Here is a 26,988-nt window from a genome sequence, read left to right on the forward strand (position 1 = left end):
ACTCCGGCTGCGCCGCGCCACCGTCTCCTGCCTCCGTTGTTTCTGGACGTCAGGCGCGAGTCTCAGTGGGACTCCTCTCCTGCTGCTCTCACATTTCCCCCTTGCCTTTGTCTCCACGTCTTCACTGCGATGCGTCTCTGTGTTTCCTGCTTGCGAGTCACTGAGCTCCTGAGATGTAGACATGCTGTCCTCATCCCTGGGGTGTTTCCAGCCGTTATTTCCTTGGAGCTTATTTTCCGCTCCCTTCCCCCCTCTCCTGGTACGCCCACTACGTGTACATTTATGCAGAACGGTGCACGCTTCTCTGATGCTCTGTCCATTTCTCTCCACTCACTTTGTGTTTCGTCCTTTGGGTTGCAAAGTCTCTGTCAGTCTAATGTCCACCTCACTGATTCTTTCAAATGTGTTGGTCCCTCCAGTGAATTTTTCATTTCGGTAAACACTTTCCAATTCCAGAGTTTCCGTTTGCCTATTTTTTATAATTTCTGCATCTTTATTGACATTGTTTGATGAGATGTTCTCATCACAGCTCCTCTGTGTCCTCAAGTAGAGCTTCTCAGTCCTCTGGCCGTACTTGGAACAGCTGCGTGGGAGACTGGATTGACTTTGGTCTCTAGCTCGCTCACAGTCTCTGCATTCCGATTTTCTTCTGTGGACGAGTCATACTTCCCCGTTTCTTCCCGTGGCTTGTCTTTTGTTTTAAGGGGACATTCTAGGTAATACGTGGCAGCAAATCTGGATGCAGATTTCTTTCCTCTCCTGCTGGGGCTTCGTGTGTGTGTGTGAGCGCACTTGTCCGTTTGTCCAGTGGCTTGGCTACACTCTTTTAATGAAATTGGGCTCTCCTTTCCCACCCCCACGCCCACAATGTGAGGCTTGGGCATGAGCAGTCACCCCGGGATGCCAGTGGTTTTAGCAGGGCTCTCTCTGGCCTTCTCGTCCTCTGATCTCTCTGTGCAGCTGTCTGTCTCCTTGTATCACCGTTGGCTGTCAGGCTCCACTAATTACATGGACTGCGCTCTTCTTTCTGACAGTACCTGGACCAGAAACTGCTCCTCACTTTCATCTAATTAAAAATCATGGACAGTTTGAGGCACGGCTTTGAGGTTTTTCCTCACATCAGGAAGGCTCTTGGAAGCTCTCTCTTTCCAATTCCTTCTAATAAACCAGTTGGCCCACTGGTTAACTTGATCTCTCAGAGCTACCAGACCTTCTTAATTCCCTACCACCAAGTCTCCATTCCTGGAGAAGGACATGGCACCCCACTTCAGTCCTCTTGCCTGGAAAATCCCATGAGCAGAGGAGTCTGGTAGGCTTACCATCTATGGGATCGCGAAGAGTCAAAGAGTCTGACATGACTGAGACTTTACTTCCTTAGTTCAATCGCTCAGTCGTGTCCGACTCTTTGCAACCCCATGAATCGCAGCACGCCAGGCCAGGCCTCCCTGTCAATCACAAACTCCCGGAGTTTACTCAAACTCATGCCCATCGAGTCAGTGATGCCATCCAGCCATCTCATCCTCTGTCGTCCCCTTCTTCTCCTGCCCCCAATCCCTCCCAGTATCAGGGTCTTTTCCAATGAGTCAACTCTTCGCATGAGGTGGCCAAAGTATTGGAGTTTCAGCTTCAGCATCAGTCCTTCCAATGAACACCCAGGACTGATCTCCTTTAGGAAGGACTGGTTGGATCTCCTTGCAGTCCAAGGGACTCTCAAGAGTCTTCTCCAACACCACAGTTCAAAAGCATCAATTTTTCGGCGCTCAGCTTTCTTCACCGTCCAACTCTCACATCCATACATGACTACTGGAAAAACCATAGCCTTGACCAGATGGACCTTTGTTGGCAAAGTAATGTCTCTGCTTTTTTTTTTTCTTCAATGTCTCTGCTTTTTAACATGCTATCTAGGTTGGTCATAACTTTCCTTCCAAGGAGTAAGTGTCTTTTAATTTCATGGCTGCAATCACCATCTGCAGTGATTTTGGAGCCCAAAAAAATAAAGTCTGACACTGTTTCCACTGTCTTCCCATCTATTTCCCATGGGGTGATGGGACCAGATGCCATGATCTTAGTTTTCTGAATGTTGAGCTTTAAGCCAACTTTTTCACTCTCCTCTTTCACTTCCATCAAGAGGCTGTTTACTTCCTCTTTACTTTCTGCCATAAGGGTGGTGTCATCTGCATATCTGAGGTTATTGATATTTCTCCTGGCAATCTTAATTCCAGCTTGTGCTTCTTCCAGCCCAGCGTTTCTCATGATGTACTCTGCATATAAGTTAAATAAGCAGGGTGACAATATACAGCCTTGACTTACTCCTTTTCCTATTTGGAACCAGTCTGTTGGTCCATGTCCAGTTCTAACTGTTGCTTCCTGACCTGCATACAGGTTTCTCAAGAGGCAGGTCAGGTGGTCTGGTATTCCCATCTCTTTCAGAATTTTCCACAGCTTGTTGTGATCCGCACAGTCGAAGGTTTTGGTGTAGTCAATAAAGCAGAAATAGATGTTTTTCTGGAACTCTCTTGCTTTTTTGATGATCCAGCAGATGTTGGCAATTTGATCTCTGGTTCCTCTGCCTTTTCTAAAACCAGCTTGAACATCTAAAAGTTCTCGGTTCACGTATTGCTGAAGCCTGACTTGGAGAATTTTGAGCATTACTTTACTAGCGTGTGAGATGAGTGCAATTGTGCAGTAGTTTGAGCATTCTTTGGGATTGCCTTTCTTAGGGATTGGAATGAAAACAGACCTTTACCAGTCCTGTGGCCATTGCTGAATTTTCCAAATTTGCTGGCATATTGAGTGCAGTACTTTCACAACATCATCTTTCAGGATTTGAAGTAGCTCACTGGAATTCCATCACATCCACTAGCTTTGTTCATAGTGATGCTTTCTAAGGCCCACTTGACATCACATTCCAGGATGTCTGGCTCTAGGTGAGTGATCACACTATCATGATTATCTGGGTCATGAAGATTTTTTTGTACAGTCCTTCTGTGTATCCTTGCCACCTCTTCTTAATATCTTCTGCTTCTGTTAGGTCCATACCATTTCTGTCCTTTATTGAGCCCATTTTTGCATGAAATGTTCCCTTGGTATCTCTCATTTTCTTGAAGAGATCTCTAGTCTTTCCCATTCTGTTGTTTTCCTCTATTTCTTTGCATTGATCTCTGAGGATGGCTTTCTTATCTCTCCTTGCTATTCTTTGGAACTCTGCATTCAAATGGGAATATGTTTCCTTTTCTCCTTTGCTTTTCGCTTCTCTTCTTTTCACAGCTATTTGTAAGGCCTCCTCAGACAAACATTTTGACTTTCTTGCATTTCTATTCCATGGGGATAGTCTTGATCTCTGTCTCCTGTACAATGTCACAAACCTCCATCCATAGTTCATCAGGCACTCTGTCTATCAGACCGAGTCCCTTAAATCTATTTCTCACTTCCACTGTATATTCATAAGGGATTTGATTTAGGTCATACTTGAATGGTCTAGTGGTTTCCTTACTTTCTTCATTTTAAGTCAGAATTTGGCAACAAGGAGTTCATGATCTGAGCCACAGTCAGCTCCTGGTCTTGTTTTTGCTGACTGTACAGAGCTTATCCATCTTTGGCTGCAAAGAATACAATCAATCTGATTTTGGTGTTGACCATCTGGTGATGTCCATGTGTAGAGTTTCTCTTGTGTTGTTGGAAGAGGGTGCTTGCTATGACCAGTGCCTTCTCTTGGCAAAACTCTATTAGCCTTTGCCCTGCTTCATCCTGTACTCCAAGGCCAAATTTGCCTGTTACTCCAGGTGTTTCTTGACTTCCTACTTTTGCATTCCAGTCCCCTACAATGAAAAGGACATCTTTTTTGGGTGTTAGTTCTAAAAGATCTTGTAGGTCTTCATAGAACTGTTCAACTTCGGCTTCATCAGCATTACTGGTTGGGGCATAGGCTTGGATAACTATGATATTGAATGGTTTGCCTTGGAAACAGAGATCATTCTGTCATTTTTGAGATTGCATCCAAGTACTGCATTTCAGACTCTTTTGTTGACCATGATGGCTACTCCATTTCTTCTAAGGGATTCCTGCCCACAGTAGTAGACGTAATGGTCATCTGAGTTAAATTCACACGTTCCAGTCCATTTTAGTTCGCTGATTCCTAGAATGTCGACATTCACTCTTGCTATCTCCTGTTTGACCACTTCCAATTTGCCTTGATTCACTGACCTGACATTCCAGCTTCCTATGCAATACTGCTCTTCACAGCATCGGACCTTGCTTCTCTCACGTCCCATCCACAGCTCAGTATTGTTACTGTTTTTACTTCCTTAAGTCTCTGTTGTTTTAGAAAACGCCCTTGGGCTTGAATTTCCTCTTGTTCTGTTTCAAATAAAGTCACCGCTTTTATGGGAGCGTCGCAGAGCTCTTTGTTCTTATTCGCTGCCTCTCGCCCCCTGGGCAAAACCTCTGAAGCACTGTTCTAGGTGTGGGACGGAGACGGCCCTGCTGCTCTCAGAGGGACACCTCCGCTTTCCGAGCGGAGACGGGGAAGGGTGGAAGCCCCGGCCTCAGCTTGCCTCTTCTAGCATGGAGTTTTCATCCGATGAGCTAGCTGGGCTGGCAACAACTGGTGCTGCATTACAGACTCAGGCTGCCGGCTCAGGCTAAAGACCCCAGCCTTCCTCCGGGGGTGCGGGGGGCGGGGCGGGCGGGAGCCGACGCCGGCACCCCTGGGGGCTGAGACGCGCGGGCCTCTGCTCCTGGTCAAACACTGCATCCCTCGCTCGGGAGGCCAGGGCTCGGTCATATTCGGCCATGCCAGCTGCGGGTGACACCTGAAAAGAAAATATGTAGGAGAAACAGTTTCACCCACACAAAATTAAGGTTCTGTACGCAGGAGACGAGGAGGATGAATATTACTGGGTGAGAGCCTAAACAGTATTGTATTGGGTTGGCCAAAAAGTTTATTTGGGTTTTTCCGCAGCATCTTAAAGAAAAACTCAAACGAATTTCTTGGCTAACCCAATACATCATAGTGACAAGATTCATAGGCAGCCTTGTGGACCCAGAGCCTGCGCAGTGGCAATGCAAGGCGCCGTTAGCGCGACTGGGCAGAGGTGTTTAACTGGTCCCCTTGCCCCGGAACTACTTCTGTACTCTCCTTAAGATTCACATCTTTTTTTTCCTTTATAGACATGCTAAGGCACTCCTCAGCTGGAGCCCCTGCAGGAATAATTGGAAAAAGAAGTGAAGAAGTAGCCAGCTCTTGTGTTAAGTCTTCTGAATCACCAGGCAATCACCTAAAAGGCAACTGAAGGACATCTGTTTTAAGAAAAAACCCCTCTGTGTTTAATAGAAAAATAATCATGAAGCTCCATTGTTTGACGAAGCATGGAAACTAAATGCTGACCTTTTAGGGTAACAGTTGGCTCCTCTTGGAATGGAAAACAACGGCAAGAGAATCAAAACCTGATGTGTGAAGGGTCCCCGCAAAGCAAGATAGTCAGAAGATGCTAGAAGTTTCCGCCAGGAAAACAGAACATCTCTGTTTTTTCAGTTAAGAAAAAAACTTGCCATCGCTAATTAAAACCACAATGTTTAGAAAGGAGGCCTCCCCTACCACACGGAAGGAGCTAGTCCTGTATCTGCAAGGTGTGAGGGACACGTGGGGCCTGGTGACCTCACACAGGGCAACTCCGCAGAAACGACCATGAGCAGAGGTGTCTGGAGAGCAGACTGCTGACCCGCGCCGGAACACGCCGGTGTTACGTCGGCGGGAAACGCAGGACACGCGGTTCCACGCCCGCTCGCTCAAACACAAACCGAGCAGAGCGCCGCCGGCGTGACCGCGTCAGACCGGGCGAGGGGGCCGGAGCTAAGTCCAGGGAGACGCGGTCCCCATCCGCCGGCGTGACCGCGTCAGACCGGGCGAGGGGGCCGGAGCTAAGTCCAGGGAGACGCGGTCCGTCCGCCGGCGTGACCGCGTCAGACCGGGCGAGGGGGCCGGAGCTAAGTCCAGGGAGACGCGGTCCCCGTCCGCCGGCGTGACCGCGTCAGACCGGGCGAGGGGGCCGGAGCTAAGTCCAGGGAGACGCGGTCCGTCCGCCGGCGTGACCGCGTCAGACCGGGTGAGGGGGCCGGAGCTAAGTCCAGGGAGACGCGGTCCCGTCCGCCGGCGTGACCTCGTCAGACCGGGTGAGGGGGCCGGAGCTAAGTCCAGGGAGACGCGGTCCCCGTCCGCAGGCGTGACCTCGTCAGACCGGGCGAGGGGGCCGGAGCTAAGTCCAGGGAGACGCGGTCCCGTCCGCCGGCGTGACCTCGTCAGACCGGGTGAGGGGGCCGGAGCTAAGTCCAGGGAGACGCGGTCCCCGTCCGGTCCGCCGGCGTGACCTCGTCAGACCGGGCGAGGGGGCCGGAGCTAAGTCCAGGGAGACGCGGTCCGTCCGCCAGGGCCAGCGGCAGCGGCTGCTACGCTTGGGAAGCTGGAGCGGCGGCTCTGACTTTGACAAGTAGGAATCTTAAGAGGACAGACATAACAATGATCTATCGGCCAGCCAACAAACCACCTACTGTGGTCAACAGCATTTGGAAAACGGACTTTTCAGCACCAAGCTACTAGGATGGACACACTTACCGTCCAAGCCTGAAAGGAGTGAGTTTTATTAAGATTTCACTCTCAGCTCATACACTCTGATCACCACTGATGAGCCACACGGTCAGTCCTGGCCCTGTTCTCTCGGTCTCCAAGAGACTTTCTGGCCCCTGGATTTCAATGGTTAAGACATACAGGATTCCAGGCAAGGTCCAAGTGCTTTAGCAGCATGCAATCAAAAATCTTCACCAGGAAATTTTAGAGCAGATCTGTAGTTAGAGAACTTGGCAAGGCTTCCCATAGTCCCCTCATGGCCCGCTTTAAAATACAGACAGTCCCCAACTTTCAGTGGTTCAACCTTTTTTTTCAACTGTATGATGGTGCAGAAGTCATAAGCATTCAGTAGAAATTGTACCTACATTTTGATCTCATCTCCAGCCAGTGAGATGTGGTGAGGCGCCCTCATGACGCCGGGCCAGCAGGGAGCCTTGACTCAGCATCAGCCACGTGACCATGGTGGTAAAGACCGAGTCACTCATCATCATCCTGTACTCGGCTGACCACACTTGTTTTCACTTTCAGTTCAGCGTTCAATAAACTACATGAGTTATTCAATATTTTATTCTAAAATAGGCTTTGTGTTGTGACTTTGCCCAACTGTAGGCTAATGTATGTTTAAGACAGCTAGGCTATGATGTCCGGCAAGTTAAATCCGTTCTGTACCTATATTTTCAACTTAACTATGGGTTTACTGGAACATAGACCATAGTAAATCAAGGAAAATCTGTATCTCAATAGTTTAGCTTAGACTCTGGGTTGAAGTTCCTATTATTCCATTTGTGTATTTATTTTAACTCTTCTTACAGAAGCGAGCCACCCTGAGAGCAAAGGCGTTATTTCATCCACGGGGCCTCGCGCCCTGCAGGCGTCAATGACACCTGCTGACTTGATGAGACCTCGATGACTATGGGGTCTGTAAAAGTTCCAAAATGAATCATAGCGGCTGATGAGCATCACTGGGAGCTGGTTGTGGGAAAAAGATGAGTCTGTTCAAAGAGACCGAAGAGTTTACAGTCGACTGAAAACATTCATGTTCGCACCTCTAACTACATAATGTCTAATGCACACACTCTGAGCAGATGCAGAGAGTCTAAAGTTGAAACCTAAGTTCTTTTTAGAAAGTTCAGATAAAATCAATCAAGGCTGTTTATTTCAAGAATGGAAATAAGGACTTTATAACCGAGATTGCTCACACAATGTGTAAACCTGCGTTTACTGTGTGGTGAGCATGTTAGTCCCTCAATCTGTGATCCCATGGACTGTAGCCCGCCTCTGCCAGGCTCCTCTGGCTGAGGGATTTCCCAGTAAGGATACTGGAGTGGGTAGCCACTCCCTTCTCCAGGGGATCTTCCCAACCCAGGGACTCAACCTGGGTCTCCGGCACTTCAGGCAGATTCCTCACCAGCTGAGCCACGAGGGAAGCGGTGACAGAATAATCACAGGAGTGTGACAGGAGACAGTCTCATCCAGTCGCTTCCTCTTTCAGGAGAACGGCTCCGCTGCAGCTGGGCGATACATCTGAGGCTCTAATACGAGACACTCTAGCTGGGATTGAAAACCCAGGTTTCCAGTTCTCTAGGACCAGGATCTCTCCACGATATTACACTCTCTGGATGATGAAATCAGCTTCTGCTTTCACAGCCAGTTCAGTACAGCCACGACAGCAGACGGTGAAGAGGGAACAAGCGTTATGTGCAGGACAGGGACGTGACCTCCGCCCTCTGACTCACCGTCCGCCAGGAGGGACCTCACACGGCCAGGGAACACGTTTTAGAGGTAAGAGTTTATCTTGAGAAATCCACGTTTTTTCAACCTTTTCAACCCATCCCATCTGCTGAGCCCTTTCTTCTCTCTCCACTGCATTCATAGTAACTAACGTGTGCCTGTTACAGAGAATATCTGTACAGTCAACTCGCTGAACAAACAAAGCCCTCTAGAGCCTATTTCTCAATGTTTGAAAGTAAGAAAATGAAATAATATATTTTATGCAGTTCTCCTTTGTACCGAACTCTGCACATCAGCCTATATGCAGGTGTGCAAGCTTGTAACGATCACGCCAATCAAAATAAGGAAGTCACCTAAGTGAATGCCCATCAGAGTTACTCTCATCAATGTTCCAAAGAGATGCCGTCATAGTGAAGCGCTGATGGGTGCACTAGTAGCCCGTGAACCGCAAGCACTGTATGGTCTGCATCCAAGAGAGAGGTGGGGGTGAGGATTAGTTCTGAGCGCTGTCATCTCTGAGGACAAGGCCTGTCCGCCTTATCGACGATATTACCACAGCCTAGAACATGGGAAGGGAGTGGTATTCAAAAATCCTGTCTGCCACACACACACTACCCTGTTTACGAGGGTGAAACAGGTCACTGGTGGGCAGCTGCTCTGTAACCCGGGAGCTCAGCGCGGTGTTCCAGGACAACCGAGACGGGGGAGGGAGGAGAAGGGAGGCTGAGGAGGGAGGGAGATGTACACATAATTTAAAAAATGCTGTCTAAAGAGTGAAATGAAGGAAGGAAGGACGGAAGGGAGAGAAGAAGGTAGGCTGATTCACTTTAAAACACGATACAGATGACTGAAAAGTATCTGAAAGGAATTACATTTATACCGATTTTGTGTCATCCACATTAAAAAAACAAAGATATATCAGGCCCTACAAATCATGGAAGAAAGAAGAGGGCGACAGAGGATGAGACGGTTGGATGGCATCACCGACTCAATGGACAGGAACTTGGGCAGACTCCAGGAGATGGTGAGGGACAGGGAGGCCTGGCGTGCTGCAGTCCATGGGGTGGCAGAGTTGGATGCGTCTTGGTGGCCGAGCAGCAGCAGTCCGGGAAGGAGCAGGGTGGGGACGACATGGGGTGGGGGATTAAGGACCATACAAGCTATTACGCACAAAAGCAGTTATAAAGGTATACTGTACAACACAGGGAATACAGCCAACACCCTTATAAATGGAGTATGTCCTTTAAACACTGAGTCACTATATCACACACTGGTAACATATAATGTTGCACATCAACTACACTTCAGTGAAAAAGAAGTTAAAAATACCATTAGCCGTCCAAAAAAAAAAAATGTGGCACTAAAAGCAGAAAATGTGTTTGCAAGAAACCTTAAGAAGAAAGGATTTTTATCTTGTCAAAGAAGAAACCACAATTTTTCTGAAAAGAATCAAAGAAAGCAACTCTGGAGAACTCTTCTTACCCTTGTATTTATTGTCTCCTTCTGGCCCTGTATCCCACGCAGTAAGCATCTGTGTCCCCTTAAGCTTTCGGCTCCCCTGCTGAGCAGAGCCCTGCTGGTTTCCAGGTTTAAGGTTTGCTTATTCTTTCGCAACGAGGCGGCCAGAGGAACGATAACTTAAACAGCAACGCACCAGGACTTCCCTGGCAGTCGGTCCCGCAGCTCGGACCTGTGTCCCCCAGGGGGACATGGGTTCAATCCCCTGGCTGGGGAAGTTTACATGCTATGTCATCAAAGATAAATGAAAAAAATTTTTAATAAAATAAAAAGGAAAGCACTGAAGAAGAGGGATAAACAAGTCAAAAGTACGAGGTCAAAGATCTGCAGCAGAGACCTTTCAAGTAGGGTGCCTCTACTGCAAGGCGCATGCGAGCCCTAAGAAGACTCTTTAAAACCTCTGCTTCTATGGATCTGCGTGCAGATGGGGCCGAGACTCTCACCTCAATCCTAGTCAGACACGTGAGGTGCGTGCCAGCAGCAAGGACCCGGGGACGCTGGGCATTCCCGTCCTCGCTGATTCCTGTGTTTCGACATACTACAGTTTGTGTCCAGCTGAATGGACTGATGGGCTGCATCACCTGGGTTCACTAAACCAAACACCACAAAGTAGATAACCGTCTTTCAAAGGTTCCCACCAAATGGACTGAAGACAATGCAAACAACATAAGCAGCAGCAACTGAGACAGAGCCGTGCCCACGCGTGCCCACAGCATGAGCTCCTCCAAAGCCATGTTACCGGATGGACAGGCGGTGACCGACCGTGAGGTCAGGGCTGTCCAGCACAGCTCACCGAGATGATGGAGACGCTCTAGACGGGCGTGCCCAACATGGTCGTCTCTAATACACACTTGCCGAACACCTGAAATGCAGCCAGTGCAACTGAGAAACTGCATTTTAATGTTTCATACCTAATTTAAACTTAAATACTCACACGTGCCTAGTGGCTACTACATGAACAGTGCAAGTCTAAGAGAGAACACACGCAGGCTAGAATCCAAATGCGTTCCCTTACAAACTGTGACCTCCGGCTTACTGCTTCTACGCCTTTTTTTCTTCATCATAACACCTACCTCATATGGTTAAAATTAAACTAATGCACAAAAAGTACTTAGACTACTGCATAATACATAGAAAGTTTCTTTATTATCTCCTAAGCAGATTAGAGAAGAAAAAAATTATTAATTTGAAAAATGGAGACACAAATAGTTGTCGCTAACGAATCTTGAACGAAGTTTATATTGGGCTTTGAGATACTAAGTAGTTCATACAAGGCTACCCCAACTTGTGGGACATCTGCAAAAATTTTATTTAATCTTTATCTTATGCATTCTTGTATACATCTTATAATGAACATTGTAGATATCAATACTACTATACAAACTATATAATTTCTTTGTGAATTATATAAATACACTATTAAAAAGACAAAGACTGTCAGCATGAATTTAAAAAAAATCACCAACCAGACTGAACTATGCTAGGTATTACTATATAAACAAATGTGCATATATTAGATATATGCACTTGATTTCTTTTCAAACTACTGCAGTGTAAGTATATAAGCTGTATCTTCTAAAAAATAAAATAAAATAATGGAGTGAATAACAAAAACGTTTAGAGAGCTCTGGGCTAAACCAGAAGAAATATATTCATTTTAGCAAAAAAAAAAACAAACATGTGAATGTCTAGGCATTTAATTATTGTGCTTAAGTCACATAGATAATTATTAAGTTAAATAATAAAAATATAAGAATAAAATAATGCCATTTGCAGCAATATAGATGGCTCTAGAGATTATCATACTTAGTGAAGTAAGCTAGACAGAGAAAGACAAAGATTATATGATATCATTTATATGTGAAACTTAAAGGGAAAAAAAAGACACAAATGAACTTACTTCCAAAACAGGAATTGACTCACAGACACAGAAAAGAAACTTGTGGTTCCCAAAAGGGAAAGGGGAGGCTGGGGGAGGCTAGGATGAACACACACACTACTCTGTGTAAAACAGATAACCAACGCGGACCTGCTGGACAGCACAGGGAACTAGACTCAGGATTACGCAGCCACCTCTAAGGGAACAGAAGCTGAGCCCAAGGTGCGGACAGGAGGAGAAGGGGTACAGAGGACTAGCTGGTCGGATGGCATCACTGACTCAATGCACAGGAGTCTGAGCAAACTCCAGGACACAGGGAAGGACAGGGAAGCCTGGCGTGCTTGGGGTCACAAGGAGTCAGACAGGACACAGCGACTGAACATCAATAACAAACATGTGTTTCTGAATTGCTGTGCTGTGTACCTAGAATTTACACATATTGTTCAGTTCAGTTCAGTCGCTCAGTCGCTTCCGACTCTGCGACCCCATGAATCGCAGCACGCCAGGCCTCCCTGTCCATCACAAACTCCCGGAGTTTACTCAAACTCCTGCCCATCGAGTCGGTGATGCGATCCAGCCATCTCATCCTCTGTCATCCCCTTCTCCTCCTGCCCCCAATCCCTCCCAGCATCAGGGTCTTTTCCAATGAGTCAGCTCTTCCCATCAGGTGGCCAAAGTACTGGAGTTTCAGCTTCAACATCAGTCCTTCCAATGAACACCCAGGACTGATCTCCTTGCAGTCCAAGGGACTCTCAAGAGTCTTCTCCAACACCACAGTTCAAAACCATCAATTATTTGGTGCTCAGCTTTCTTTATAGTCCAACTCTCACATCCATACATGACCACTGGAAAAATCATAGCCTTGACTAGACGAACCTTTGTTGGCAAAGTAATCTCTGCTTTTTAATATGCTGTCTAGGTTGGTCATAACTTTTCTTCCAAGGAGTAAGCGTCTTTTAATTTCATGGTTGCAATCACCATCTTCAGTGATTTTGGAGCCCAGAAAAATAAAGTCAGCCACTGTTTCTCCATCTATTTGCCGTGAAGTGATGGGACCGGATGCCATGATCTTAGTTTTCTGAATGTTGAACTTTAAGCCAATTTTTTCACTCTCCTCTTTCACTTTCATCAAGAGGCTCTTTAGTTGTTCTTCACTTTCTGCCATAAGGATGGTGTCATCTGCATATCTGAGGATATTGATATTTCTCCTGGCAATACTGATTCCAGCTTGTGCTTCCTCCAGCCCAGTGTTTCTCATGATGTACTCTGCATATAAGTTAAATAAGCAGGGTGACAATATACAGCCTTGACATACTCCTTTTCCTATTTGGAAACCAGTCTGTTGTTCCATGTCCAGTTCTAACTGTTGCTTCCTGACCTGCATACAGGTTTCTCAAGAGGCAGGTCAGGTGGTCTGGTATTCCTGTTTCAGAATTTTCCACAGTTTATTGTGATCCACACAGTCAAAGGCTTTGGCATAGTCAATAAAGCAGAATCAGATGTTTTCCTGGAACTGTCTTGCTTTTATGATGATCCAGCGATGATCCAGATGTGATAGTCTATCATATAATTATTTTTCATAAGTTTAGCATTTTGAGGAGTAATAAGCATGTCCCTCAGTTTGGGTTTGTCTGATTATTTTCTTTCCCTAATACTTAGACTGGGTAGACTGGGATTGCGGACTTTAGATCACAGAGAAGTGTATCTCATCACAGAACATGATGTGGACATGACTTATCACTGGGGTTTACCACGGTCACTTGGTGAAGGCAGTGTCTGTCACCCTTCCTCTCTGTAAAGTGAATACTGTTCTGTTTCCATAATCTGTTCTTTAGAAATGAGTCAGTAAGGCCAGTTCACAGTCAAGGGCAGGGGTGCTAGGGATCGAGAACTTTGAAAGCCAGTTCTGCTTGGACTGGAGCACATTGGACATGAGAACTTTCATTTATTTACAGTAAACCAGAAACAGTAGAGTTAGGAGAAGAGGATGGGAAAACAAAGTCGCTTTCTGCTATTTACCAGACAAGGATTTCACTGTAAGAACGACACTTGGATCAAAACGTCTTTTTAGGGAGTTTATAAGACTTGGGTAGTAAAACAGCTTCTCTGTTCTCTCAAGAATCATTCAAAAGCAGTAAGGAGAACGTGAAACAAACTGTAAACTTCAACTTCTAGGAAATTAGAAGAAATTAGGAACACAAATCCACAACACATGAAGAACTACCAGATTCAGAGAGAGTGAAGCGTGGAGCAGATGTTGACAAAGATGTTCACCCCTGCAGCTCTCAGGCAAACTTGGCAAGAAAAAGAAGTCAGACAAAAGAAGACGTAAGAAAATTTAATGCACAGATGTTAGAAAAGAGGTAATACCATTAGCCATCCTTCACAGATAGGATTATTTTCAAGTAAAACCCAAGTAATGCATTTAAAACATGACCCGTTGGTGTATGGCAGAAACCAAAACAATATTGTAATTATCCTTCAAATAAAAAGAAATAAGAAAAAAAATGCTGATTATTTAGTAATGTGGCTGTGATGGTTAATTTTACATGTCAACTTGAGAGATGCCAAGAGATGCATGAATAGCTGGTTAAACATTATTTGTGGCTGTGTCTGGGGGGTGTCTCAGGGAGATTAGTATTTGAATTGCTGGACTAAGTGAAGCAGAAAGAAGGCCCTTCAGTGTCAGTGGGCATCATCCAATCTGGTGAAGGCCTGAAGAGAACAAAACGGGAGAGGAAGGTTAAACGCCTGCTCTACCTGCATGTACGAGGTCTGGCACTGACTGTCTGCCCCTGCAGTCTTGGTTCTCAGGCCTCCACACTGGACTGCACTCTACAACGTGGACGCTCTGGCATTCAGGTCTTTGAACGACACCACTAGCTTTCCTGGGTCTCTGGCTAGAAGATAACAGGTCACACAACTTCTTAGCCTCCATGATCATCTGAGTAAATACTTTTTAAACAAATATATGTTGTTTCTCTGGAAATGATGAATACAGTAACAAGGCACAAAATTAGCATAAAAAACTAGATAATCATATAACAAAAAAAAAAAAACCACTTACAGAATACCAAATGAAAAAAAGTATAATAAAGCTAAAAAGAAATAGTATATTAATAGACAGTTACACTGATATCCCTAATAATAATAATCAACACTAAGATAGCAATTCTAAGTTAACTCCTGATTTAAAACACAGCCAATATCAACCTACAAATGCAATTTCAGGGAAAGGCCAGAAAGATTCAAATATTAACACAGAAACATAAATCCACAACAATGGCAAAGTCTCAGGAATGGAAAATCAATCAGTGGAAGCCAGGGGTTGGGAGGTGGGAGAGTTGACTACAAAAGAGTGACGTGAGGTAGCTTTGGAGTCATGAGCCATGGTGGCTGGATATACAATTTCAAAGATTTGTCAAAATCCATACAAATGTATACTACAAGTAATGAGTTCTGCTGTATATAAATAAGTTAACCAGAAAAAACGTGTATAACCCACAAGAATAGCCAAGAAATTCTGTAAGAGAAAAGTAATGAGATAGCACATCAAAACCTATCATAGTATTACAATAATCTGAACAGTGTGGTACAGGCAGAAAGTGAACAAACCCATGAAACCAGCTACAAAGCCCAAAAGCGAACCCAAATATATAAGGGCATTTAGCATACAACACCTGAAGTTAGAGAGTAAATCTGGGGTTTTAAACACATGGTATTGGGTATAGCATATTGGAAGGAAATAAAAAGTGGGTCCTTACCTTCTACCTTCTATCAAAATAAATTCCAGATGGACTCTACTGGGATAAAGGATATAAATCTGAAATTTAAGACTTTAAAACCAACAGAAAAAAATGGGAGAGTTATTTTATAATTATGGAATAAGAAAGACCTTTGTTGGTACAGCACAAAATGCAGTAGTCGTGAGTGACCACTGGAGACCTACAGGGACTTCCTGGTGGCTCAGGGCTGAACCCCAGGGCCCCCGGCAGGGGCTGGGCTCAACCCCTGGCCAGGGAACAATCCTACTTGCCCCAGTCAAGATCAAAGATCAACGATCCTGGCATGTGGCAACTAAGAACTGCCGTAGCCAAATAAACAAATTAAAAAAAAAAAAAAACCTACATAAAAACTAAACAAAAATTTCTGCAAGTTATCAACAATTTCAAAAATGCATACACTGTACACTTGTATAAACTAGCTCTATACATGTAATATTGGCAATAGTAACTGCCTCTGAGGGAGAAGACTAAAGAAACTTACACTAAAACTTTCATTATTTATGTCTAGTTAACTATAAAAATGAATTTTTTCATTGTTTGTATCTATCCACCAGGTTAAAGAACTGAAAGCTCACCATAAAAAATGTTCCCCATGAGAAACATCCAATATAACCAATTCAGAAATATACATGACAAACAGTTCTTAGCACAATGCTTGATATATGAAGTCCTTAAATTACATAGGTAGCTATTATTTACCAGTGACTTCATACCTCACATAACTATTTTGAAATGTATACTCCAATCATCTGAAAATACGTTTCTTCTGCTGAGAGAAATCTGTCCCCTCTGCCTACTGAAACCATTCTTCCTAAAAGGAATCTCAATCCAACCATCTCAAATCCTACCTATCCAAAATCTCTCCTCAAAGTTGTGAACAGGTATATTATACACACAGAAAGAAAAAGGCAACAAAAGATACAAGAAAATACAATGGCAAAATAATCAATTAAAAAAGTTATTTATTAAACAAGTATATTTAAAAGTCCAACATTACCAAATCCCTTTTAAACATCTATTCTGGGAAGACGTATTCTGTCAAACCTTCTAAATGATAAGGGAAATGATAAAAATAGAACAGGTATGAGTAACATTTTTAGGCAAACAATAAAGCACATGGTAAATTTAGAAATAAAAACAAAAACACACAAACATACAAACTATTGAAGTATGAAACCAAAATGTTTCGTGTGTTTTTAAATACTTCTGGTGTACTCACGCTGAGGGTCAAAATGTCTCATTTACATTTATGAACAGCATATAAACACCTTTTTAAGGTACCATCCTTAGAGAAATGATTTTAGAATATGTATTGGGTGTATTAACTGTCCACATTTGGTAAACATGTTCTACATATGAATGTATTCACTTATACTTAATGAAAAAAGGAAGTTATAATTTAAACATCTTGATTTGAGAACTGGGGATTTGGTAGTTTTGTTAAATTCCAACATCATAATGACCAAATGTGCTATCAAAAAAGCCTTTTTTTTTTTTAAGCTGCCTCTGAAAATTTCAGCATTAGTTTCTCTGGTTAAAAGATACACACAAAAGCATGCAACAGAGCAGAGTCCTACAGAAAAGCCTCTATCCCTCAGTAGTTCCAGTGTTCTCAATATTTCACCGGAAGTAGTGGTTTTACCACAGGTTTGGCAGTAGCTTCTGTTTAAAACGTAACTTTGTACCATAGTATCACAGGCTTTAAAACATAATTGGCTTTGGCAGTACACATGGGGACCAGGGTATGAACGGCGACTGCCCGTGCAGAGGAGGGCCTGAGGCAGGGTCTGCTCTGTGCCTGCATTTCCAGGAAGAAACCGGATGAGATGGTTTACTCAGGACGATAAAACACATTTTCCTAATCAGGTTTCAGTTGTATAAATAACATAAATCAAATGTTTAGCACTTGAGTCTCTACAAGAGGTGACTTTTTCTATCATCTTCCCAGCTGATGAAGTGCTGGGTCTGTACACTGTTCTGGACACGGAGGGAAGGTCCCCGGCCCCGCTCCGTCTGAGGGAAGCAGAGAGCGCGCGGACCTCCCGGCGGCGGGGCTGGGAAGGCGAGGGTCCCCCGGCCCGGCTCCGTCTGTGTACTTGTCTGGACACGGAGGGAAGGTCCCCCGGCCCCGGCTCCCTCTGAGGGAAGCAGAGCGCGCGGACCTCCCGCGGGCGGGGCTGGGGAAGGCGGGGGGCTCGCGCCCCTTCTCCCGGCCGCCCGCTCAGTCCGAGAGCGAGGGGGAGCGCGCGGAGCGGCCGCCCGCGGGGCTGGGGAAGGCGGGGGGCGCGCGGCCGCCCGCTCAGTCCGAGAGCGAGGGGGAGCGCGCGGAGCGGCCGCCCGCGGGGCTGGGGAAGGCGGGGGGCGCGCGCCCCTTCTCCCGGCCGCCCGCTCAGTCCGAGAGCGAGGGGGAGCGCGCGGAGCGGCCGCCCGCGGGGCTGGGGAAGGCGGGGGGCGCGCGCCCCTTCTCCCGGCCGCCCGCTCAGTCCGAGAGCGAGGGGGAGCGCGCGGAGCGGCCGCCCGCGGGGCTGGGGAAGGCGGGGGGCGCGCGCCCCTTCTCCCGGCCGTCCCGCTTGTGCTTGTGCTTGTGTTTGTGCTTGTGCTTCTTCTTCTTCTTCTTGTGCTCGTGGTGGTGGTGGTGGTGGTGGTCGCTGTGCTTGGAGGACGCGGGCTCCTTGCTGAACGCCGACAGTGGGGCTGCCGCGGCGGCGTGCAGACTCATCTCCAGAGGGGGCTGCTCCTTACCTTCAAGACGAGAGACAGGCAAATGAAGTTCTGTTGCTAACAAGGAGGGGGAAGTCAGCGTGAAAGGGAGCTGGCAGCAGGCACTGAAACGACAAGGGGCTCCGCAGCCCCTCGCGTCCAGGGAGGAACCAGCAGCGGCAGCAGCCTCCCACGGAGACGCCCGTCAGTCACACAACGGCGACCGCTCGCGCTGTTACCAGGGAGCCAGCATTTCAGCTCCCTGCGGCCTGTACAGATTCTGACGTGGGCCGGTGTGCTATCAGACCATCTTCTGAAAATAGCATTTGATAGCTTAAAGTGCTATGCAGCAACAGTGGCTAGGTAAGTACGCTACAGATTAAGGCCGACACTGGTCCCGGAACACACAGCGCCTTGGCTGCAGTCCTGCTCTGCGCTGCCGGGCTGGGAAGGACAGGACAGGCACATGCGGTCCCCCTGCACCCTGCAGACACGCTGCTTACAAAGGACCACGAGGGCAGCTCTGAGGCAACCCTGCCTCGACAAGTCTAGAGGAGCCATCTTCCCACCAGCATTCGCTCACTTTGCGTCACTGTCACATTTTGGTAATTTTTACAGTATTTCAAAATATTTCCATCAGTGAAAACATTGACATGTTGAGGGCTCAGATGGTGGTTAGCATTTTTTGACTGAGGTATGTACACTTGGAAAGATACAACCCCACTGCACACTTAACAGACAACAGTATAATATAAACATAACTTTCAGACGAAACGATAAAACATTCAGCATGTATTTTATCTCTTAAAAATGGAGCAAATGTCTTTGAAGGTTCTTTCTATTTCCAACGTTCTATCGATCCAGGGATCTATTATAACGAGTTGTGTACAGAATTTCCTGCTTCCTCCAGACCCTACAATCCTTGGGCCACACCCAGAGAACTCCCTCTCTGTGTTACTTCTAGGTTAATGGCGCCACTTTACATGCAGACAACTAAGAAAAAGGGCTTCCCTGGCAGCTCAGCGGTAAAGAATCTGCCCACAATGCAGGAGATGTGGGTTTGATCCCTGGGTCACCAACATCCCTAGGAGGAGGAAATGGCAACCACTCCAGGGACAGAGGAGCCTGGCGGGCTCCAGCCCATGGGGTCACAAGAGTAGGACACCGACTTCGCAACCAAACCACCACCACCAGGAAAAAAACGCCTAAGAATCATCTCAGAGCCCCTCCCTTGAAGACCTAGTTGGTTCCCAAATCTCATTTATTCTTACTTGCCAGAATCTCTTAAATCTGCCCCTCTATCCAGTCTGTACTAATTCAGACCACCTCATCTCACTTGGATCAGAGCACTAACCTCCTATTATCCGGTTTCTTTGCCTGGAGTGTCTTACACTTGAATCCACACGTTACACACCTGCAGAGCAGTGGTTCTAGCCCAGGGGCACCTTTTCTCCCCGGGGTGGTTTCACAACGTCTAGAGACACTTGGGTTGTCACAATTAGAGTGGGACAGCCCCCAATTGCAAATAATTCTCAGGGCCCAAAATGTCAATAGAGCTGAGGTTCAGACGCCCTGATGCATAGCTATGTTCCTAAAAACCCTGACCACGATTACTTGTTTAAAAACTCAAGTAGTCCTACTGGCAGAACAAAATCCTTAAGACTTCAGTGCAGCAATTTCTGTGTGTATGTGTATATATATCTATTTTAATGTGTATATACATATGTATACACACACACATATATGTATTTATCCAAACTAGACCAAGTTTTTCACTAAAATGGACTCTAATGCAGTAGCTACTTTTCTTTTTTAAAGCATAAATTCTCAGAGCTAATTTTGATCCGATCCAGCCCCAAGCCATGTTTTTTTGTGTGTGTGTTTTACCAAAAGAAGCATCACCAGAGAATTTTTTTAAAGATCAACTTTTAGCACTAATTTTACTGACAGTTTATAATCTGAATCTTGAATTTATCTTAACTCTCACCATTGCTTTCTCTATGCTTTAGACTAGCCCTTTCACAACTGTGTATTTATTTGTAAATGCTATTCCGAGGCTTGGAATGGCCTTCCCTTATTTCTGGTCTGACGTGCACGTTCATTTAAAAAGTGTCAGGAACTACATGGGAACTGGGAAAGTCGTGCTCAAGTGGACCGATCTCAGCTCTCCTGCAGCTTACAGACTAGCACAGAGAAACAAGTAAGCACACCCGGGTCACGCCAGTGAACAGACGAAACAGAGAGTGACTCAGGAGCACAGCTGCAGACTTCGGTTAGCAAGGCAGTCAGTGTGAATCAGAGAAGACTTCTGCAAGGAAGTTACACCTAAACTGTAATCTGGAGGAGGAGGAAGGAGAGGAAAAAGTATTTAGGTTCTTCAACAATCTAAAACAGCTCAAATGTCATTTTGGGAGAAAGCTTTTACCGAACTTCCCCAGAAGAATTAGCTTCTACAACAGAATACAAATGAGGGAATCAAGACCAAGAGAAAGTAAGTGGCCTGCCCAAGGTGACGCTGGGAAATGAGCCACGAAACCGAACAGCTTGACTCCAGAGTCCGAGCCTCGGACCACTGCGCTCAGTGCTCACGGCGTGGTCTGTCTCTGGGTCCCGCCCATGAGACTCACAGCTCCCGGAGCACAGGGCGTCAGCTCTGTCTCCAGTTACCGCACAGTACCCAGCATCCTCCACTTCCCCACAACTTGCTCAATGAACGAGTCAGTGTCACAGACTCACGTAACTGTTGTGTTTCTTTTCAAACAGGATGTCAGGTGAGCTCAGCTGAACTAAATGCAATTTAAAGGTCACTGATTTTGAAGGGAAAGGAATAAACTATCAGTTTATAAATAGAAACAAACTATTACAGGGCGTCCATTAACCTGGTGATGACGACTGCACCTGCTTCGTGTCGGGCACTACTCCAGCATTTTGGGACAAGTGAATGTGACGCGTTCCTGTCCTCACAGACTGTCCTCACTGTACTACCACGAAATTACATTTTTATATTCATCATTTTTTGAACACTAATAGTAACACAAAAAAAAGAAAAGAGAGATTAAACACAGGAGCTAGTTTGTATCTTTTGCAATAACTGGTGCCCAGAAAAAAAAAATGTGAGAGATATCTGATTTACAGTTAAATATGCTAGTATATAATTTTCATTTCAAATGAACTACATAACTATAGTCTCAATTCTATAAACATGGGAACACAGGTCCTTACGTAACAGAAGGCACATAGCCACGTAGCAGGGGAAGTAATAACGCATCACAGATTCCTTTAACCCCTATCCATTATTTAGTCAGGCAACATCAAGACTTCGAAGCTTCCCAACTGGCAGTTTGTACTGCTTGGAGTCGGAGGTCCTTTTCTTCACCGAGAGACATTTTATCACCCAATCCTAACACCTGTCAAGCTACTTGGATTGCAGAAAAGCCAATGATTATATTGGAAACTGTACTTCCCAGTAGAGGCAACTGCCAAGCGTACAATTGAGTGTCTTCTTTCCCAGGGGATACTATTAACCATTTCAAAAGTAAAATCAATCTCTTGTTTGGAGGTCTTACAACCTGCATTCAAGATATACTGACTATAAATCTTACACTTCTTGCATATCAAAACTACCAGATAGCATCTCATACCAGTCAAAATGGCCATCATAAAAACATCCACAAACAGTAAATGCTGGACAGGACGGGCACAGTGCGTGAAGCGTCCTACCTTGTTGACGGGAACGTACACTGGTACAGTCACTACGGAAAACAGTAGGAAGGTTCTTTAAAAATCTAAAAACATAGCATTCCCACTCCTGGGCATATATCCACAGAAAAACATGGTCTGAAAGGATACATGCACCCTAACGATCACTGCAGCAACGTTCACAGCAGCCAAGACAATGGAAGCAACCTAAAACGTCCTATTGACAGAGGAACAAATAAAGATGCGATACATGTATACAATGGACTATTACTGAACCGCTGAGAAGAAAGCAGTAATGCCATCTGCAGCAACCTCGATGGACCTGGAGACTATCACACTGAGTGAAGTCAGTCAGAGAAAGACTGTGTGATATAGCTTATCTGCAGAATCTAAAAGGGATGATACAAAATGAACTTATCTACAAAGCAGAAACAGACCGAGAGACTTAGAGAACACATTTCTGGTTGCTGGGGTAGGTGGAGGAGGGGAGCCGCTGGGGACTCTGGGGTTGGTAAGTCGATACCACTGTGTTTAAAGTGACAACCTGTGAAGCATAAGGAACTCTGCCAAACACTGTGTGACAACCTAAATGGGAGAAGACTGAAAAAGAACAGATAACGTGTATGTGTATAACTGAATCACTTAGCTGGACATATGAAATTATTACAACACTGTTAATCAACTATCCTCTAACATAAAATAAAAAGTTAAAAAAATTAAATAAATCTTGCATTTCTTTTGATTAGCATGAAGTCTATTAAGAAGACAATGGATTAGCTAGATCCAAGGATAAAGGTGTTAGGAACTAGGGCTCCTAGGACCAATGGCTGATTGCAGGTCTGAATAGAATATTTACAAGATGAGCCTGAAGCATCAGGTATAGTAGTAGAAAGGAAGTTAAAAGTCTACTTAAAGACTTAAGAGTCAACTTAAGGGGTTCTCACCAATCGAAATTGGAAAAATCTGAATGTTGATAAAGATAACAACTTCTGATGACTAGAAGTGATTGATCACCACTGGAGGATGTTAGCCAATTTACTATTTTGAAACTTACTAAATACACAAAGAGAATCAAGTCTTTTTCTTTCCTTGGCTATATGAGCTATACCAATGGATAACAACAGATCACCCAGCTTCACAGAAATAATCAACTTATAAATAAAAACAGAAAGATGAATTAGAATATCACAATCTTGCAATCCTTAATGAATTAATGGACTGATGCTTTGAATGTATTAGTGGCTAATCTCATTAAAAAAATCAACTAGACACTGTACACTTCCAGATGGAAGAACACACCACCATCTATAAACCCGAATCCAATTAAGCGTCCAGATACAGCTACAAATTTAAAGGAAATGTAGAGGACTCTAACATTTTAATTACACCATAGGTATACAATTAGCAAAACACAGACTTGAAAACTACAGATCAAAGCCCTGGTGTTTACAACAAATACATTGTAAAGGGGGGAAAAGAAAAAAAGATGGACTGGAAACTTTTAATTTTAAAGATGTAAAGGATGTATCTGCCAACTGCTTATGTGGACAAGGATTCAAACAAAGCATTAAAAATAATGGTATTTATGACTCAACTGAAATGTACACAATGAATATTTAATGATATGAAAAACCTTTATATTTTAAAGTACAAGAATATTATCATGGTTATTAGTTTTTAAAGTCCTTATCTTTTAGAGATATACACAGAATTATTTATGCATAAAATATGTGAGATTTGTTTCAAAATTATTGAGAAGGGTCGAAATGTGGTGGCTATAGATTAAACAAGACTGATCATTTCTGTAGCTAAGTAAAGGTTAGAGGGGGTTCTTTATACTAGTCTGACAACTTCACAATTCTAATAAAATAATTTTTTAAAAAGAACAAGTTAAGACAAATTAGCACTATCTGTGAAAATGTTAAATGCTCATATTTTTAATTGAGAAAGTTCATTCCTAGAAACATATCCTACAAATGTGCTCATGCATAAGAGCAAAAAAATACATACAAAAATATTCATTAGAATAGAACATCAGATAAAACCTAGTATTACTCTATCATCATACTAATCCTCAGCTCTTAAGTTTTCATTTATATAGACAACATATATTTTTTATTTGTTTAATTTCTTTTCTGAGTAATTTTTACCAGGTCTAATTCAACAAGGTAAGAAAGTACAACTTCTCTCTCATGTGAACCTACGTGACAGTCAGATTTGAGCTTACTTTCATACTAGCATCATGATGTATTCCACAGAATCGCTATTGTAAAAAATGCATCTATTACCATCCCCATGGTGTGAACAGTAACACATACAACTGCACATATCATATCATCTTAAGGGTTTACAAGATGCCTCAGAACTTGTCTACTCAAGGTTAGGCAACGTTCATTTAAAAGCTAATGAAAGCCCTTTTAAACTAAACCACTGTGCTATTCACCTGAAACTAACAAAACACTGTAAACTGACTAAACTCCAACATAAAAAAATAAAATAAAAAAAATAGTTAATGACAGCATTTTAGTGACTCAAAACGTATGTCTCTATTGCAGACAGAAGATACTTTAGGAAAAGAAGACAAAAGTAATTCACAATACTGTAATTTGCCCATTTCAAGTTACAGAGAAAGAACACAACAGATGTTCAGTTTTGTTGTTCCACCTAACATAACATCTTTCCTAGAGGCCTCACAAGTTCACTGTGGGTAAGGGTTAGCTGCAGTCAATTTAGCAAATGCAAAACAAACAGGAAGAGGTGTTTGAGACAAACCTAATGTGGAAGCTTTCCAGCCCATTTGATAAAGTGTTTATAACAGTGAGTAACCCGCTAATTCCACTAAATTCGTCACATAGGCATAACACAAAACCTGCAGTTTCTGTTAGGAAAAGTCTGAAGTCTGTTCTTCCGGCTCTTCAAATTTAAAAGACTGTAGAATTGTATCATTATAATTTAAAGAAAAAAATCCAAGTCTTTTTTTAGTTTCAGAAGAAAGAGAGTTCTTTCTTCTGAAAGAAGAGGCTAGAGTTAGCCTCTTTTTCTTGTTTCAAAAAAAGGATTTCCATACCAGGACAGTGCCTTTCTGACTTGTGCAAGAAGCTGTTACATAACCAGCAAGCTCTTCTCAGCACTGCAGGAGCTCTGCTCCTCCCCTTCCCTACAGTCACTTCTGCCCCTGCTCCCAGCGCGGGCCGGGCCGGGCGGGCCGGGCCGGCGGGCCGGGAGGGGAGGGGAGGGGAAGGGAGGGGAGGGGAGGGGAGGGGAGAGGTGCACACCATGTACCCAGCCAAGCAGCCCTTCTCCGAGTCCCTTCTCCAGCTCGGGAGAAGGTTGAGTTAAATGATGGAGAACACTCCTGCTGCTCCTCTCTTCTTACCCCAAATGGCTGAACTCACCAAACAGCTTTAATCTAGAATCACCAGAGATTTAAGAGCGCTCCCAGTGCCCCTCACCACCACTGAGCCTCCTCGCCAGAACCCCCAACTCTCAACCCCAGGCCAAAGTCGCTACCACAGCAGGAGACCCCCAGCTTCTGTTCCTCTTTTACTTCCATCATCATTTGGTTGGGTTAAAGCTGTGCTTCTCACATTCCAAAATACAGAGCTCTAGTGCCCTTTCTCTTAGAAACACTGTTACAGACAGCGGAAGGGCTTGATACTTCTATTCTTCTCTGTTGGGCAGTTCAGTCGCTCAGTAGTTTCCGACTCTCTGTGACCCCATGAATCGCAGCACGCCAGGCCTCCCTGTCCATCACCAACTCCCGGAGTTTACTCAAACTCATGCCCATTGAGTCGGGGATGCCATCCAGCCATCTCATCCTCTGTCATCCCCTTCTCCTCCTGTCCCCAATCCCTCCCAGCATCAGGGTCTTTTCCAATGAGTCAACTCTTCGCATGAGGTGGCCAAAATACTGGAGTTTCAGCTTCAGCATAAGCCCTTCCAATGAGCACCCAGGACTGATCTCCTTTAGGATGGATTGGTTGGATCTCCTTGCAGTCCAAGGGACTCTCAAGAGTCTTCTCCAACACCACAGTTCAAAAGCATCAATTCTTCAGAGCTCAACTTTCTTCACAGTCCAACGTTCACATCCATACATAGTGTAAATTAAAAAGGGATTTTGCTGGCTAGTTTGGGAAAGTTACCTATCAAATACAACAACATGTCTACTAGAAACCTGTTTTCAGAATTCCAAAGTAAAATACAAATACGAGTTAAACTTTTGGAACACTATCATTTGTAGTATGAACGTTTTCTAAATTCTAATAACGTCATTGATGAATTTTAAGACTTGCTCAGCGGTCACTGGGGCTTCCCTGGTGGCTCAGATGGTAAAGAATCTGCCTGAGTTGCAGGAGACCCTGGTTTGAATCCTGGGTCAGGAAGACTCCCCGAAGGAGGTAACGGCTACTGACTCCATTATTCTTGCCTTAAGAATTCCATGGACAGAGGAGCCTGGCAAGCTACAGCCCATGGGGTTGCAAAGAATCAATCATGACTGAACAACTAACCATTTCAGTGGTCACAGGCTACAGCATAAATATATTTAAGGAAAATTACAAAGGCAAATTAAAGAATATATTCAAAATTAAGTTTTACAGATCAGTCCACATAATACACTGGTGACATAAAAGGAGCCTACACCGAAGCAACCAAGGCCAAAATGTTAATGCTTTCCTGCCCTTCACCACCATGCCCTTATCTCCTCTCCAGTCCTCCCAGACGATGCAATAAGAACTAAAACTGTAAAGACATTCCAAAAAAAGTGAAAATGTATTTTTAAAAGCAATATAAAACAATGATACAAAAGCACACTGGTGGACACAAAATGGTGTTAAGATTTGCTTCTATACATAGGCTAGTATGCCATTATCACTATGAAAAACCAAACTAACATACTCGGATTTTTCACTAGAATAAGAATTTATTAGAATTTATTTTTTTAAAGGCATGGAAGGTAGGTGGAAGTGTCACTCTCCAATTATATCAGATTGAGGTTTGAAATGCCCTAAGCGTTATCATTTTAAAAGATGTAGAAAAATTTTCATGTCTGATAG

General features: G+C 44.4%; 1 protein-coding gene and 1 long non-coding RNA gene across 4 annotated transcripts in view; one reads left to right on the top strand and one right to left on the bottom strand.

Annotated features, from left to right (window-relative positions):
* Positions 1-6,361: 6,361 nt before the first annotated feature.
* On the top strand, positions 6,362-16,753 carry LOC110123842 (uncharacterized). Its single transcript, XR_011491561.1, has 3 exons — positions 6,362-6,628; positions 8,115-8,404; positions 13,706-16,753. It is a non-coding gene; the product is annotated as an uncharacterized lncRNA (long non-coding RNA).
* TAF2 (TATA-box binding protein associated factor 2) overlaps positions 16,481-26,988 on the bottom strand; it is a 78,862-nt gene continuing 68,354 nt past the window's right edge. For all 3 annotated transcript variants that reach the window (XM_020872154.2, XM_070477466.1, XM_020872155.2), the window contains one exon: positions 16,481-18,277. In XM_020872154.2, coding sequence (XP_020727813.2) covers positions 18,015-18,277 — 263 coding nt within the window. In that variant the 3' untranslated portion in view covers positions 16,481-18,014. The remainder of the gene's footprint in view (positions 18,278-26,988) is intronic.

The sequence above is a fragment of the Odocoileus virginianus genome, chromosome 15 (genome assembly GCF_023699985.2).
Source record: "Odocoileus virginianus isolate 20LAN1187 ecotype Illinois chromosome 15, Ovbor_1.2, whole genome shotgun sequence".
Taxonomy (NCBI): domain Eukaryota; kingdom Metazoa; phylum Chordata; class Mammalia; order Artiodactyla; family Cervidae; genus Odocoileus; species Odocoileus virginianus.